Below are 15,971 nucleotides of genomic sequence, written 5' to 3'. Positions count from 1 at the left end.
ATCCTAGCATAGAGGAGATTTTTTACACCAAGGTGGTTAAATACCAACCACTCCTACACACCATTTCAGAGCTAGGCTATAGGTGCAGACTACTTGTTTTCATATTTGGTAGCCTAGGACACACACACAGGTTGGTAGGGGTAGGTTGGGATGCCCAAACAGAGGGCTCAAACAACTTGCAAAGTACTGTGCCATATCTGCTATTATTGGCAGCCGCCACATATGGCGGAGACGTTGCTACTTAAGAACTGAGTATTGTGCTTATTGAGTGATAGTGTGAAGATCTGTTGTATGCCACTGGTTCTACTCCATCTTTAATATTTGTGTCCCTGTACCATTTTCTTCATGTGGACATAAATAAATGGTTAAAGTGTGTGTGTGTGTGTGTGTGTGTGTGTGTGTGTGCCCACGCATGGTGTATTTCACCTAATTTTCATCAACAATCCGTGTATCAACAGAGTAGAGGAAAACGTGAAACATGTCGTCAGTGTTTTGGCACAGAAACAGCAGGAGAGAGAACATGGTTGTTTAGATCTCTCTTTCTCTGTGTGTGTGTGTGTGTGTGAGAGAGAGAAAGAAAGAGAAGTATAGAAGTGTAGCAATCTGATGTGAAATCTCAGATGGTCTTACTTTGTGCCGTCCGAATCCCAGGCCCCGCAGGGGAGATGTGAGACGGCCTGGGCTGGGCTGGGCTGGGCTGGGCTGGGCTTACGGGGAACCTGAGTCCATCAGATCACCAGGCCACTGCTGTCCTTAGGGAGACACTCGGGTGTAGCGGGATCAGTTTGTAGGGGTGTGTGGCCTTGGTGCAGAATACACACACACACACATACACACACTGAGTGTGAAGCAGGCTACTGAACTGGGTCTGAATGGTCCCTTTACATGGAACGACACAGGATCAGAGCAGGGCATGGGCCCACTCACTCACTCAATTAAATTCAAATCAATTCAAGAGAGCTTTATTGGCATGAACGTTTCAATAACATTATTGCCAAAGCTCAATTACATGTACACAAAAATATAAAATAAAATAATGTTTTACAGAACTGTAAATTAAGTAAGACCTAAAAGTTAAGAGACAATTCTAATAATAATAACAATCCTATTATTGTGTATGGCTGTGGCCTCACTGGCTGTCCCTCAGGTTATGGCAGGCTGCTACAAATTTTGCAGCCACAATGGCCACATCCTTGTTCTCTCCGAGGATGTAAGGCAATTTACCCTCATTTGTCAAAGTTCGAAACTCTGGGAGGATTGAATTAGTTTACTGAATGACAATGTCCGTATTTCCTCATATTTAGGGCATTCTGTTAAGAAGTGCAGCTCTGTCTCCACAGCCCCCAAGCTGCAGTGTGAGCATAGCCTCTCCTCTCTGGGCATCAGGTCTGCCTGTGTCTGCCTTTTTCAATGGAGAGACTGGAAAAGTAGCTGTTGTGTATTCCCGTTTTAGGGGCCAAATAGCATTGTAATTTAGGTTGTGTTTTAGTGACTTCTTTCCAATAGGTGATGTCATTTTACTTTTCATTGTTTGTAAATTTGGTTGGGTCTAATTGTTCTTGCTACTGTAACATTGTCCTGGGCCTCAGTGACGTGGGATGGTGTGAGGTCACTGAGTCTCAGGACAAGTTGGCTAAGTGGGCTTCTTCCTATGTTTTGCTCTTGGCTTTGAAGTTCTAGATGGTGGAGTGAGTCGGTTGGATCATTTTAATGTGTTGCCAGAATTTAAGGGCTCTTTTTTGAATGTTGATTAATAGGGGGTATTGGCCTAATTCTGCCCTGCATGCGTTGTTCGGCGTCCTCCTCTGTAGCCGGAGGATACTTCTTCAGAACTCTGTATGCAGGGCTTCAGTTGGATGTTTATCCCTGCTTGAAAAATCAAAAATCATACCCCAACCCCCATACCTCACAGCCATATAGTGCTATTGGCTCAATTACAGTTTTAAATATTTTAATCCAGATTCTAATTAGTAGTTCCAATTTAATTGATCTTTTGATGGCATAAAATGCTCTTTTTGCCTTTTCTTTTAGTTCCTTCACAGCCAAGCCAAAGTGTCCTGTTGAAGTTAGGGTTATACCTAAATAGGTGTTGGATTCTCTGGTTGTTGCGTTGTGTTTTAGTTCTAATGTCTGTATGAAGATGGTCAATAAAGCTTGACGGCGGGATCAGGATCGGCGATTAGATGATGATTTATTGTAGTTGGTACAACAATGAATAACAGAACACAGGCTAAGTCTCAAACAGTAAAACTGTGCAGAGTCTAACAGTTGTGGTTGTTATTAGAAGCGGCTGCTGAGCCTTCCGACAGAAGATGCTCCTTGGTCGCTTCCTCGATCCGTCTCCCAGTCAAAACCTAAGACAAAGCCTGTTATACTAAAACACAGAAACATCAACCATGCCAACGTGGCAGGTGCCAACCAGTGCACAAAACCTAGCCCTGGCCAGATAGAGATACTAGCCTGAATAGGCAGACATGCTGTCTCCCTCGGCCCATGTTATCACTGATGTTCCTCGGATGTTCCTAAACATCGGCCTGTATGACCTTCCTGCTGGTACACAGGCCTAAGGCACAGTTATGTACAATAATATGGACTTCTCCCTGTTGTATACTACACACAGATGTAACATATGAACACATCAGAATACAGTAAGAATACCCCAGAATTCTACATAGGTATAGTTGTTTTGTACGATCAATTTTGATGTTGCCTATTTTAAAGTTGTTTGCATTTCCCTGTAGCCTGGAACGTTTTTGGAAGATAAGTACCTTGGTTTTTTTGAGGGTTTATTTTCAGGGCCCATGTCTGGCAGAATTTTGCCAGTACATCCATGTGATGTTGGAGGCCTTCTTTCGTCGGTGACAGCAAAACCAAATCATCTGCAAAGAGCAAGCACTTGACTTCAGTGTCCTGCAGCATGAGTCCTGGACCTGCAGAGTTCTGCAATGTGTTTGCCAGCTCGTCTATATAGATGTTAAATAGTGTAGGGCTTAAGCTACAGCCCTGTCGTACTCCCCTCCTTTGATGGAAGAAATCAGTCCTGCTACATCCTATTTTAACAGCACACTTGCTGCTTGAATACATAGATTTAATTATGTCATACAGTTTGCCTCCCACGCCACTCTGATGAGTCACTCATGATGAGTCACTTACTCTTTCACTCTCTCACTCTCTCTCTCTCACACTCTCTCTCACTCACTCTCTCTCACTCACTCTCTCACTCTCTCACTCTCTCACTCTCTCACTCTCTCACTCACTCTCTCTTTCTCACTCACCCACTCACCCACTCACTCACTCACTCTCTCTTACTCTCTCACCCACTCACCCACTCACCCACTCACTCACTCACTCACTCACTCACTCACTCAATTCAATTCAAATGGTGCTTTATTGGCATGACAAATATTGGCATGCCAAAGCAATTGTTACATAAAAGTACAGTATCAGGATCTAAGCAATTATACATATACAAGGGATAGGGGTACATGGACAAAGTGTAAAGGACTCTCACTCACTCACTCACTCAGTCTCTCACTCTCTCACTCACAATCTCACTCACTCACTCACAATCTCACTCACTCACTTACTCACTCACTCACTCACTTACTCTCTCTCTTACTCACTCAATTCACTCTCCTACGCCCTCGTTCTCTCACTCTCCCACTCTCTCACTCACTCAGTCTCTCACTCACTTACTCAGTCTCTCACTTTCTCTCACTCACTCACTCACAATCTCACTCACTCACTCACTCACTCTCCTATGCCCTCAATCTCTCACTCATTCACTCACTCACTCATCCCTCATTTTCTCTCTTTCTCCCTCTCCCTCTCTCTCTAACCACACTTGTATATTCACACATGGATACAGTACACGCACTCTCTCACTCACTCACTCACTCACTCACTCACTCACTCACTCACTCACTCACTCACTCACTCACTCACTCACACTCTTTTGCTAATTTCTCTCTTTCTGGCCCTCTCTCCATCTCTCCTCCTCTTCCTGACATGCACACATTCACACCCTCTCTGTTCTCCACCTTCCCCCTCACTCCTGCTGTTTCTTTTTTCACATTCACTCTTTTATTTACTCTTTCTATCCCCCTCTCTGTTTCTCAGACTTTTATTCTTGTGGTGTTTTACTCTCTCCCTCTATTCATTTTTCATGCTCTTTCTCTCTTCTCTCTCTCTCTCTCTCTCTCTCTCTCTCTCTCTCTCTCTCTATCTCTCTCTCTCTCTCTCTCTACTCCACCATTCTCTGTCTGTCTTTTTCCCACTTCCATCTTACTCATTTATTCTCCCTCTCTTTCACACTTTGTCTTTGCTCTTTTATCTCCTCTCTCTCTCTCTCTGTCCTCTCTCTCTGTCTCTCCCTCTCTCTTTCTCTCTCTGTCTCTGCCTCTCTCTCCTTCTCTCTCTCTCCGTTCCCTCGCTCTGTCTCCAACAGGTCCAATAGCAATAATGCTGCTTCCCATTTTCCTCTCCAGTGCCCATGGGATGCAGTCTAGTGGGTTTAAACTCTCCCTTGGCAGATGGAGCTCAAGCAGACGCACACACACATACACACACACACACGCGCGCACACGCACACGCACACACACACTCGCACACACGCACAGACACACACACACGCACAGACAAACACACACGCACAGACACACGCACAGACACACACACACGCTCAGACGCATGCACACACACGCACACACACGCACGCACACACACACGCACACGCACAGACACACACACTGCAGTGCATGCTGCAGAGGTATCACTCACTTCTCCAGTGCAGTGGTAAGAGTGAGAAGAACAGCTGATAACTCTGGAAAAATGTTTTTTTTGTCTTATATGTTCTACCTTTACAGACCTTCTGAGGTCTAAGACTTTACTTAGAACCATGATTACAGCATTCAGTTAGAACCTCTCAACTATTACCCAATGGCAACATAATCGCTCACTTTGAGCTAGTAAGCATGCTTTAGGTTCTTATAGTCATTAAGCATGTTCCAGGATCTTAAACCATTAAGTATTCTAGTAGGTTCTCAGAGGCAGTGCCTCAGTGAAGTCTGAGGAAGAGCTGCATGGCTCGTCACCATTAATAAACACTCTGAATGGGAGCGCATCGTCTTTGACTTTCTTGGATACTGAGTAGGTTCTCAGAGCCACTCATGTACCTGTGGGTTCTGTGTTTGACCTTCATGAGTTCTCTCAGCTGAGCCATGACCGGTTCCGGCCTGACCTGGCCCTGACGTGGCACAGGTGGTGAACGTGAGGTGAATGTGGTCCAGTTGTTCTAAGGGGAAGTGGACGAGACCAAACGCTCCCTTAATGCACCACCATGGATCCATTCGTCTTCAGACTGTGGTGTGGTGTGAATGACAGACAGACAGAGTGAGAGAGAAAGGTGAAGTGGATAGAATGAAGAAAGGTAGAAGGATCATGAAACGGACGGAGAGGGATTGTATAGAAAATAAGAAGGGATTGAAGAGAGAGAGAGGGAGAGAGAGAGAGTGACTGATATGGGTGGAGGAGAGGGGGAAAACAGACAGGGTGGCTGAAGTCGGATCAACAGTGAGGGAGAGAGAGAGGGGGACATGAAAGATTGAAGGAGAGAGGGAGACGGAGAGAGAGAGCAAAGGAGAAAGTCTCTGTAAGAGAGATTGAAGGAGAGAGGGGGATAAGGCAGAGAGAGAGAGAAAGAGAGAGGGGGATAAGGCAGAGAGAGAGAGAGAAAGAGAGAGGGAGTGTGTAAGAGTGATTGAAAAAGTAAAAGCGAGCTAGAGTGTTTGTAAGAGAGATTGAAGGAGGCAGAAGGAGAGAGAGAGTGTGTGTGTGTGTGGGGGGGGGGGGGGGGGGGGGGGGGCAAGGTTGCAGGTAATTGTGTCTGTCTGACGGTGAGTTATCGACCCGCCTGTTGCGAGCGGCGAGGTTTTAGGGGCCATTTTCCCACTGGACTGTGGAGGGAGAGCGGACTCATAAATCGGCGAAGCCAACGCCCGCCTCTCCCCGTCGCTCCGCGGGTGGGTTTGTCTGGGGGCAAAGGTCAGCCAGAGAGCCTGGGGCGTGTTTTTTTTTTTTCGGGCAAAGTTGATGAGTGAGGCAGTCTGAGGTGTGTGAGCGAGAGTCTTAGATGGACAGAGGCCACGGCGCCGACGCGGTTGGTCCTCTCTCTCTCTCACAGGTGATTTTTAACGTGATGTATTGGACTTTTATGGGTGTGTGTGTATTTATTTATGTATGTATAGTGTTTGTATAGTGTTTGTATGAGGTGCGTCTTGATTTCATGGGTTGAGAAATGATCCAATAAATGACGTTTGAAACCTCCCTCTCCTCTCTCTCTCTCTCTCTATCTATCTCTCTCTCTCTCTCTCTCTCTCTCTCTCTCTCTCTCTATCCCTCTCTCTCTCTCTATCCCTCTCTCTCTCTCTCTATCTCTCTCTCTCTCTCTCTCTTTCTCTATCCCTCTCTCTCTCTCTCCCTCTCTCTCTCTTTCTCTCTTTCTCTCTCTCTCTCTCTCTCTCTATGTCCCTCTCTCTCTCTCTCTCTCTCTCTCTCTCTCTCTCTCTTTGTCCCTCTCTCTCTCCACATTCACACACTGTCAGGTCACTAATGACTGCCATTCACCAGTGACTCAACTCTCTCTCTCACTCACTCACTCACTCACTCACATTCTGTACCATCTCTTCTCTCTCTCTTTCTTTCTCTCTCTAGCCCTTGTTTCTTCCTCCCCCTTTCTCCACCTGTCTGCTTCTATTCCCGACGAGTTCAACTTCATTTTTTATTTATACTGAGCCTCATTCCATTCCAGTTCTTTTCTGCCCTCCTTTTAAACACATTCTCTCTTCTCCTCTCTTCTCCTCTCCTCTTCTCCTCCTCTCCGCTCTCCTCTCCTCCTGCTCTCCTCCTCTCCTCTGCTCTCCTCTCTCCTCTCCTCTGCTCTCCTCCTGCTCCTCTCCTCCTCTCCTCTCTCCTCTCCTCTCCTCTCCTCTCCTCTGCTCTCCTCCTCTCGTCTCCTCTCCTCTTCTTCTCCTCTCCTCCTCCTCTCCTGTGTGCTATTCCATTTAAACACTGCACCCCACCAGACCTATCAGCACAACCACAAGATGCACCATGTTGGCAGAACAGTCCTCTGTGTGTGTGTGTGTGTGTGTGTGTGTGTGTGGTGTGTCTTGGTGGCTACAAAGTGATTGAGTAACAAGTGTCCACGTGAGGAGCTTGAGTGGTGAATGAGCCGGGCGGCGAACTGAAGTGGACACACAGATGAGGGATGGATTTGCTTTCTCGTGTGTTGTGGCAGGTGGCTTTGTGTCTGCCTGCCAGCTTGCAGCGCCCCCTCCGATTCATCTGTCTCTGTCTCTGTCCTTTTGGCTCTCTCTCTCTCTCTGTGTGTGCGTGTGTGTGAATGTCTGTCTGTCTGTCTGTCTCCCAAAGATCCCCCATCTCTACACTGTTCATCTTATCCTTTTTCATCTATCCTTTTTATCCTCTTTTTTCTCTCTTCCTCCCTTCCTCCCTCCCCCTGTTGCTCTAGCTCTCCATATCTATATTTCCCTCTCTCTCTTTCTCTCTCTCTCTCTCTCTCTCTCTCTCTCTCTCTCTCTCTCTCTCCTTCTCTTTCTCTTTCTCTTTAAGTGTTTTCAGTCTAATCTCTCTGGTCTTTGTATTTGGACAGGGCTGGTGTGCAGGCTTACCTGTAGCTCCTTTAGGATATGTGTGTGTGCGTGCTTGCATGCTTGTGTGCGTGCGTGTATGTGTGTTTGTGTGTGTGTGTGTGTGTGTGTGTGTGCGTGTTTGTGTGTGTGTCTGCGCGCACACACATGCACATGTTCAGGACGTGGTGTGTGTGTGCACACCTGCATGTTTGAGTCGTGTGTGTGTGTGATTCTGCTTGAACAGAGGAGGCTGGAGGCTATCTCCTGGAGTCTGCCAACAAAGTGCCTTTTCTCCACTCCTTATAGAAATCTGAAATGAAGATCAGTCGGCGGGTCGGAGCGGAGCGTCCAGAAGAGAAGCCCAGGCTGGTGATTTACAGCGGAATGTGTGCACACTCTTTATGGAGTGTGTGCAAAGGATTTATGACATATTCTGGCAAGATTTAGAGAACTCTCAGTTGGGGAGAAGGAAATAGCTCCTATAGTGTCATTCTTCTGGAGAAGGCTTCATCCGGGAGATGAAATATTAGACATTTCCACTGCCAGTTAAATATTAGTTCTGCACGGCAATAAAATGGTCTTTTTTGTTGCAGTATTTCCTTAATGCCAGCAGATCAGCACGGTGTTGGGTTTACCCTAGTGCACCTGCTGCAGGTTGCCGAGGTGTGTGTGTGTGTGGTGTGTGAACTTTGCTCTCTTAATGCCGTTTCCTTGGAAAGGATGTTATAAGTTTGCCCTCGTGACGTTTGTCTCAATCTGTTGAGGGATCCTCTCTGTTCCAGCCTGGTTGAACGGACTTGTTTACCTCCATATGCATAGAGGAGACAGAGGTGTGACAGCGTCGTTTTTGCTCTCTCTTTATTACCTGGCTCTTCAGTCTCTCCGTTTTCTCTCTTTGATCGTCCCTCCCTTTCCCCTTCCTTCTCTTTATTTTTCTTTCTATTTCTCTCTCTTTCTTTCTCTCTCTCTCTCTCTCTCTCCCTCTCTCCCTCTGTCTGACAGCTATATTGTTTTTCCTCACTCTGAGCAGCCCACTCACTGTACCCTCTGGACGTGTGTGTGTGTGTGTGTGTGTGTGTGTGTGTGTGTATGTGTGTGTATGTGTGTGTGTGTGCGCGCGCGCGCGCGCGTGCGTGCGTGTGTGTGTGTGTGTGTGTGCGCGCGCTGCTAGTATAGGCTCTGCCTATTAACCATCCTAAGGGTCCCATCCTAGCCCACCACTGAGCCTTGCTCCTTGCTGATGCCTCAATTTAATTCACTTTCTTCCTTTAGTGCCTCCAAACTGCTTTGTCACACTCTTATGTGCCACAGCATGGGTTGCTGCAAATATTTGCTTTGAAATCTCAAGTCCTCCCATCGACACAAAGTCTCTTCACTGTTCCTGCAACCTTGCAAGCACTGCACTTCTTCCTTCAAATGCTGCACATCTATTTGACTGTCACATGATGTTGCAATCAGAGGCATATATGTGTGCAGTGCAAGGAGACAACAAAAAGTGGAACATTAATTTTCTGTGAAGCGTCTGTCCTCTGCGTAGGTCCTGTACAAGATCTCATAGGGAGTTTGCGTTTTCAAAGAAAAACAAACTTTTAAAAGGAGTTATGACTCTCATAGCCTCTCCGGTACAAAACATAACTCCTCTGCATAGATAAACCAGAGATGCCTCTGCTCTCCCGAAACAAACCACCGAAACCAGACTTTATTGCCAGTGGTTGCCAGATCTCTCAGGTTGCCAGATTTCCCTTGGTTGCCCATTTCTTTTCCTCAGATACAAAAGCCTTATTAATTTAGCCGTGTTGCTTCTAAGATATGTTTGTTGGTGATATTAAAAGGATTTGTTTACGTAGTCAGGGAACAAGGGGAAGGGAAAATGATTTGTGGCATAGTTTAGTGTCTGGGTAGGCCTAGTAAAAACACCCTAGTCCTTAGAAGTTGTTTGTTCCACCTAGAAAACAAACCTACAAATAAAGAGTTATTGGTCTTAAGGCTTTTAAAGGTGCAACAAGCAATTTCACCACACAGTTAAAACTAAAGCAGCCTCTAGACTCTGGAAGAAAAGCAGTCAGGAACAGAAATATTTTCCAAGCTGTTTTAATGCTCTGAAACTCACACATTGAATAAGTATGTGAATAGTTAGAGAACTACTTGGATTTCTTGATTTGTCCATTTATTTAACAGAATGACAAAACTCATTAAGACCTCTGTCTCTCCTCCTCTTTCTCCTTGCCTTCTGTCCTGTGGTCACCTCTCCTCTCCTCCTCCTCTTCCTCCTCCTCTTTCTCCTTGCCTTCTATCCTGTGGACACCTCTCCTCTCATCCTCCTCTCCTCCTCTTCCGTCCTCCTCCACCTCCTCTCCTATGATATCCCTCCTCTCTCTTTCTCCTCTCTCTTCTTTTACCTATCCTCTCATGTAATCTCTCCATGTCTCTCCTCTTCTCATCCTCCTGTTCTCTCCTCCCCTCCCCCACTGTCCCCTCAGATCCCAGCGGGTGATGCCATCATCATGCCAGGAGAGGAGAGCCCCCCTGCATCCGCGCCCATCACCCTGGAGACCAGCACCCTAACACCCGTACCCATCACCCTGGAGACCAGCACCCTAACACCCGTACCCATCACCTGGGAGACCAGCAGCCTAACACCCGTACCCATCACCTGGGAGACCAGCACCCTAACACCCGTGCCCATCACCCGGGAGACCAGCAGCCCAGGGTCCAGAGACCTGGATGGGACACTGCCACCCTCCTCCTCCCCCCCTCCGCTCCACCCTGAAAGGCTGGACCTGTACCTGGAGCCCACCAGGGCACTGAGCCAGCCGGACAGCCCAAAGGAGTGGCCCTGGCCTGGGCCCCTGTGCCAGGATGGGTCCCTCTCTCTGGAGGGCCAGTGAGTTTCTCCCCTGTGTGCCCCTACTCTCCTGCATGCATGACATCATCTGTTATTTACCTGTTGAGTTTCCCGCCCGGTGATGTATTAAACTCTATGGACAGGGAGGGCCTCGCAGGTGTTTGTGTGGTTGGCAGTTCCTTAAGTGGCATTGATATGCACATATTTATAGAGCGCTGCCGGTGAGCTCCTGGAATTTCCTGGGTCAAAGTCTGTGGGGTGATATGCTCAGTGCAGAGGAAGTGCATGGACGTCATATTAATGCAAATTAGGGGTTATGGAATGGATGGAAACACAAAGCTCATGTATTCATGAGTGTTATCTTTCTTTCTCCCATGTCTGTGTTTGGATATTCTAATACATTATGTGTTTTAAGGGTGCAATAAAACAAGGATTTGTTTACTGCTTCAATAAATGAGTTGTAAACCCTTTCTCTTTCTTTCTCTCATACCCTCTCTCCCTCCCTCTCTCTCTCTCTCTCTCTCTCTCTCTCTCTCCCTGGTTAAGGCTGGAGCGGCGCTGGCTGCAGTGGTATGAGTTTATGACCGATCGTTCTCACCTGGAGGACTGGCTCCAAAGGGCCGAACAGACGGCCGCCGCCCCTAACACCTGTCACGTCCCACACGCTGTCGCCAAGGAGGAACTCAACAAGTTCCAGGTGCGCCAGCAGGAAGTTTGACCACAAGAGTTTTAGACCACAGCATTCATAACTCCAGTTAATACTGTGGATTTGAACCACATGCACCCACCAATTTGCCACAGCCTCTGATTCTTTACTGTGTATCCTTTTCTAAATCATCCGTGCTGTATCAGGAATCATGAACAGCCACACATGTGATGCCACCAGTAATGAATCCCATTTTGCCATAAGATCTGCATCTCAAGTATCCCCTGAAGCACCTGTTGGTGAAATACACCAATTCTTTGGAGTTTCTCCATCTCTCCCTTGTGTTGAGTCACATTTGCATGGAGTAAATGCTATATGTACATGTAACCTACGTTGTGTTGATCCTGCGCGATTCAGCCCTTGCACACACCCGGACTTGAACCCGCGAACAGCAGCACCTCGGATCGGGAATGGAGCGTGCTAACAATTGAGCTAAAAGCCCAGGCTACTAGCTCTCATGCCAGCAGCACTCGTGAGGCGTCGGGGAGTGAGGTTTACCAACGCTCCACGCGAACAGCTAAGCTAGCTGGCATCTGTTACATATAGAGCCTTTCAACTGCATAAACAAACATGTGGGTTCCTAAGGTATTTTTCGGTGGCACAGAAAACATTGAGCCAATGGTAACTTGAGGACAAACAAAAATTGGAAAAACAAGTTTTAGAGTCAATATTTTGTAGAGCATTTCACACAAGTCTGATTAATTGTCATTGTAAAGTATCTGTGTTGGTTCCCTACAGGAACAGATTGAAACGGTCTATAGAGCCTTAGCCCAAGCTTCATTTCATTTCAGATTTGGAAAACAGCTGCAGCATCCAACAGCAAAATCTCATTATCTTTTATATATGAATAAAAAATGAATTGGTCATGAAAATCTTCTGTAGATGTTGCCTTCCTGCAAGATAGACATAAATATTTCCTGAGGCCTGTTATTACTCCAAATGCAGTCACTTTATGGGACCTCCCTCCCCCTCCTGCTGGGGCTTTTAGTGGACGGTGGTCAGATGCCCCCCATGTGGCGGGTCTGACCTCCATGTGGCGGGACTGACCTCCATCAGCCCTGCCGGCCGCTGATGGGGCACTTTGGCTGCGTGTCAACTGGGTTCAGCGTGACTCACTGGCACTCTGCTGGACTGCGCTGCCCTACGCTACGCCGGGGCCTCCATGGCCAGCCAGCGCTGCCTCCTTCTGCATCATTACATCCTCTCTGTCGCCAGGCTGCTGGGCTCTCCCATCTTCCTCTACATCTCCTCCCCTCCTCCTCTTCTCTCTGTCCCCCCTCCTCTCCTCTCCCCTCCTCTCCTCTCCTTCTCTGTCTATTCTCCCCTCCTATCCTCCCCCCTTCCCTCCTCCCCCCTCCCCCCCTCTCCTTCTCTCTGTCCCCCCTCCTCTCCTCCCCCCTCCTCTCCTCTCCTCTCTGTCTCTTCTTCTCTTCTCTCCCCTCCTCTTCTCTCTGTCCCCCCTTCTCTCCTCTCCTCTCCTCTCTGTCTATTCTTCTCTCCTCTCCCTCTTCTCTCCATCCCCTCTCTCCGCTCTCTCCCTCTCCTCCCCCAATTCTCTGCTCTGCACTCCTCTATCCATTCCTCCCTGTCCGTCATCCTCTCTCAGTCTAACCAACTCTCTCTATCCTTCCCTCCCTCCTCCATTCCTTTGTCCCTGTTCCCTTCTTCTCCGGCCATCCCTCTGGTCTGCACTTCTCTCCTGCTCTCCTTTCTTTCCTGTCGTCTCTTCCTCCCTCTCTCCTCCCCTCCTTTTTTTTAAACGTTACCATGTTTATGGCTGTCATGGCACATGCATATTCACCAGGACCTCTTCATTCATCTCTTACCTTTGGTCAGCAGCATGGACTACTCACTGTGTTCTCTCCCTTTATCCACTCTGTCTTTTCTTTCTCTGTTGTTTTCCTCTCCTCTGCTCGGTCTGTCTGGTTGATTTGTTTTCTTTTGTTTTTTCTTTTGTTTTTCTTTTTTTTGTGGTAATTTCTTTGCATATTTTCTGGGTGTGAGTTTGGGGAGGACTGGGTGGGGGGGGGAGGTTTTATTATGGGTTGGTTTTAATGTTACCTGGTTTCCTTTTGTGACTGTTTGACTGAAGGAACCTTAAAAGTCAAAGTCTCCTCTGCTCGGCATGTCCTGCAGCCTGTCCTGCCAGCGCCTCTGCTCTGCTGCATCTCCGCGGGTATGATCGTGTTGGCTGGGCTGCGGTCACACGGGGTCATTTTCCTGGAACTCTGATGAGATGCACTGATAAACGATCTGCATTTACTCTACTTTGGTCACGTTGGATAGAACCTGGCCAAATACAATGAGCCCACTTTTCCTCCACTAACCGTCTGGATAACGTCGTTTCTATCAGACTGCAGCGGGACTCCTACTGGAGAAAAAGGCTTGTCTGTCTATAGAGGGGAGCTATTACACGCTCTATTTAGTTGTCCTTTCTTATGTACAGTCCCTTATGGTTGAAACATTCAAGAGAGAGCCATGTTGTGAGGGCGCAAAGAACTGAAAAAGTTCCTCAAATATGCTTTGTTGTATGTGTTGATGATGGGCAAACAAGTTCTAATAGGGGATTTTCAAAGACGGTTTGCTCAGTAAATATATAATTGGAACTGTTCTCAAAGAACTTGTTTTCTTTTCTTAGAGTGACCCTGTTTGCCAGTGCCTTAATCCTGTGATGTTCTGCTATATTATTGGATAGGATAGGAAAGCATTGGTGTGTCAGATCTAACTCTCTCTCCTCCCCTCTCTCTTTTCTTCTCCTCTCCTCATTACATTTCTTTACCTCTATCTGTCTCTCCTCTCTTCACCTCTTTATTCTGTTCTATTCTTCTCCTCTCTTCTGTCTGTCTTCCCCTCATGTTCCTTCCCTCTATCTTCCCCTCCTCAATTTCACTCCTCTGGTTCCCCCTCTCCCTCCTTCCTCCTCTCATTTTCTCATCTCTCACTCTTCCTCCCTCATCCTCTCTGTCATCCCTCTCTCCTCTACCTCCCCTCATCCTCTTGTCTGCATCTCTCCTCCTCCTCCCCCCCCCCCCCCCCTCCAGGCCCTGCAGGCTGAGTGTCAGACTCGCGTGGCCCAGCTGGACTCTCTGACCCTGCGGAGTCGCTCCCTGCTGCGCCTCTTTGACGGAGCCATGCGGGCACGGCTGGTTGCCATGACGAAGGACTGCAGCCAGCGCTGGGACCGCCTCACCGAGGCTGTCGAGTGCATTTGCCGACGGCTACGGGTACCACAGTAGCATCAGACAATCCTCCTCTCCACCTCTGTCTGCACATGTTACATGGCCTCTTTCATCCCTTCCTTCATTCATTCTTTCGTTTCTTTCTTTCATTTCTATAAATTATTTCATTCACTCCGAGGTTCCAACGGTGTCTGTCCTCTCCTGTCGTCTGTCCACTGCCATCATCCTCTCTGGCTCACAGATGGCAATCTGATTATGAATAACATGCAGTATGTTATATTCTCTCATCACGTGTGAGTGTGTGTGGGTGCGTGTGTGCGCATAATTCTGTGTATTTTAGTGTTTTCTGTGTGTTTGTGTATGTATGTGTGTGTACGGGATATATGTTTGTGTGTGTGTGTAAACTGTACATGAGTTTATGTGTGTACTTGCGTGTTTGCTTGGATACTGTGGACTTGTGTTTGTGTGTGTGTGTGTGTTTGCATGTTTTCTTCGAAACACTGTGTGTGTGTCTTTAAATCCATGTGTGTGTCCATCTGTGCTGTGCTCCTCTGCTGTCCAGCACTGCGTGTCCCAGAGGGAGGCGTTTGACCGCCAGCGGGAGGACATGGGCGTTTGGCTGGCGGACATGGACCTGCAGCTGACCGAGGTCGAGCACTGCTCCACCAACACTACCCTCACCAAGATGCACCAGCTCCAGGTATGCGCCACACCATGCCCGCCTTGTGCCCATCTAGTGCCTGTCTAGTGCCTGCCGGGCCTGCCTAGTGCCCGTCTAGTGCCTGCCTGGCCCGCCTACTGCCCGCCTACTGCCCGTCTAGTGCCTGCCTGGCCCGCCTAGTGCCCGTCTAGTGCCTGCCTGGCCCGCCTAGTGCCCGCCTAGTGTCCGCCTAGTGCCTGCCTGGCCCGCCTACTGCCCGCCTAGTGCCCGCCTGGCCCGCCTACTGCCCGCCTAGTGCCCGCCTGGCCTGCCTAGTGCCCATCTAGTGCCTGCCTAGTGCCCGTCCAGCGCCTAATCTGGCCTGTCTAGTGCCCGTCCAGCACCTGTCTGGCCTGTCTAGTGCCCGTCCAGCACCTGTCTGGCCTGCCTAGTGCCAGCTTAGTGCCCGCCTAGTGCCATCTTAGTGCCCGCCTAGTGCCAGCTTAGTGCCCGCCTAGTGCCCGTATAGTGCCATCGTGGATTTCAGCGCACCGGTTTGTCCACTGATGGTCTCACTGGGTTAGTCTACAACTACAGCAACAACAACTTGCATTTGTACAGCGAAAGGCACCTGGCGTTTTACAGTGAAGAAGGAACCTCACTAACCACCAGCAATGTGTAGCACCCACCTGGGTGACGCACAGCAGCCAGTATGCACCAGAACGCTCACCACACACCAGCTTGAGGTGGAGAGTACAGCAGCCAGTATGCACCAGAACGCTCACCACACACCAGCTTGAGGTGGAGAGTACAGCAGCCAGTATGCACCAGAACGCTCACCACACACCAGCTTGAGGTGGAGAGTACAGCAGCCAGTATGCACCAGAACGCTCACCACACACCAGCTTGAGGTGGAGAGTACAGCAGCCAGTATGCACCAGAACGCTCA

At 48.4% G+C, this 15,971-nt stretch overlaps 1 protein-coding gene across 4 annotated transcripts in view; it reads left to right on the top strand.

The window, feature by feature from the left end:
• The window catches only part of si:ch211-137a8.2 (uncharacterized protein LOC777613 homolog), a 48,837-nt gene that overhangs the window by 11,864 nt on the left and 21,002 nt on the right, over positions 1-15,971 (top strand). For all 4 annotated transcript variants that reach the window (XR_006023127.1, XM_042064470.1, XM_042064469.1 and 1 more), the window contains exons 2-5: positions 10,133-10,536; positions 11,044-11,194; positions 14,245-14,427; positions 14,945-15,082. Coding sequence is in view for 3 of the 4 variants with exons in the window: in XM_042064470.1 (XP_041920404.1) it covers positions 10,157-10,536; positions 11,044-11,194; positions 14,245-14,427; positions 14,945-15,082 (852 nt within the window). In the remaining variant the exon portion in view is untranslated. The remainder of the gene's footprint in view (positions 1-10,132; positions 10,537-11,043; positions 11,195-14,244; positions 14,428-14,944; positions 15,083-15,971) is intronic.

This window comes from Alosa sapidissima, chromosome 15 (assembly GCF_018492685.1).
Source record: "Alosa sapidissima isolate fAloSap1 chromosome 15, fAloSap1.pri, whole genome shotgun sequence".
NCBI lineage: Eukaryota > Metazoa > Chordata > Actinopteri > Clupeiformes > Clupeidae > Alosa > Alosa sapidissima.
This window is presented reverse-complemented; position numbering and strand designations above follow the sequence as displayed.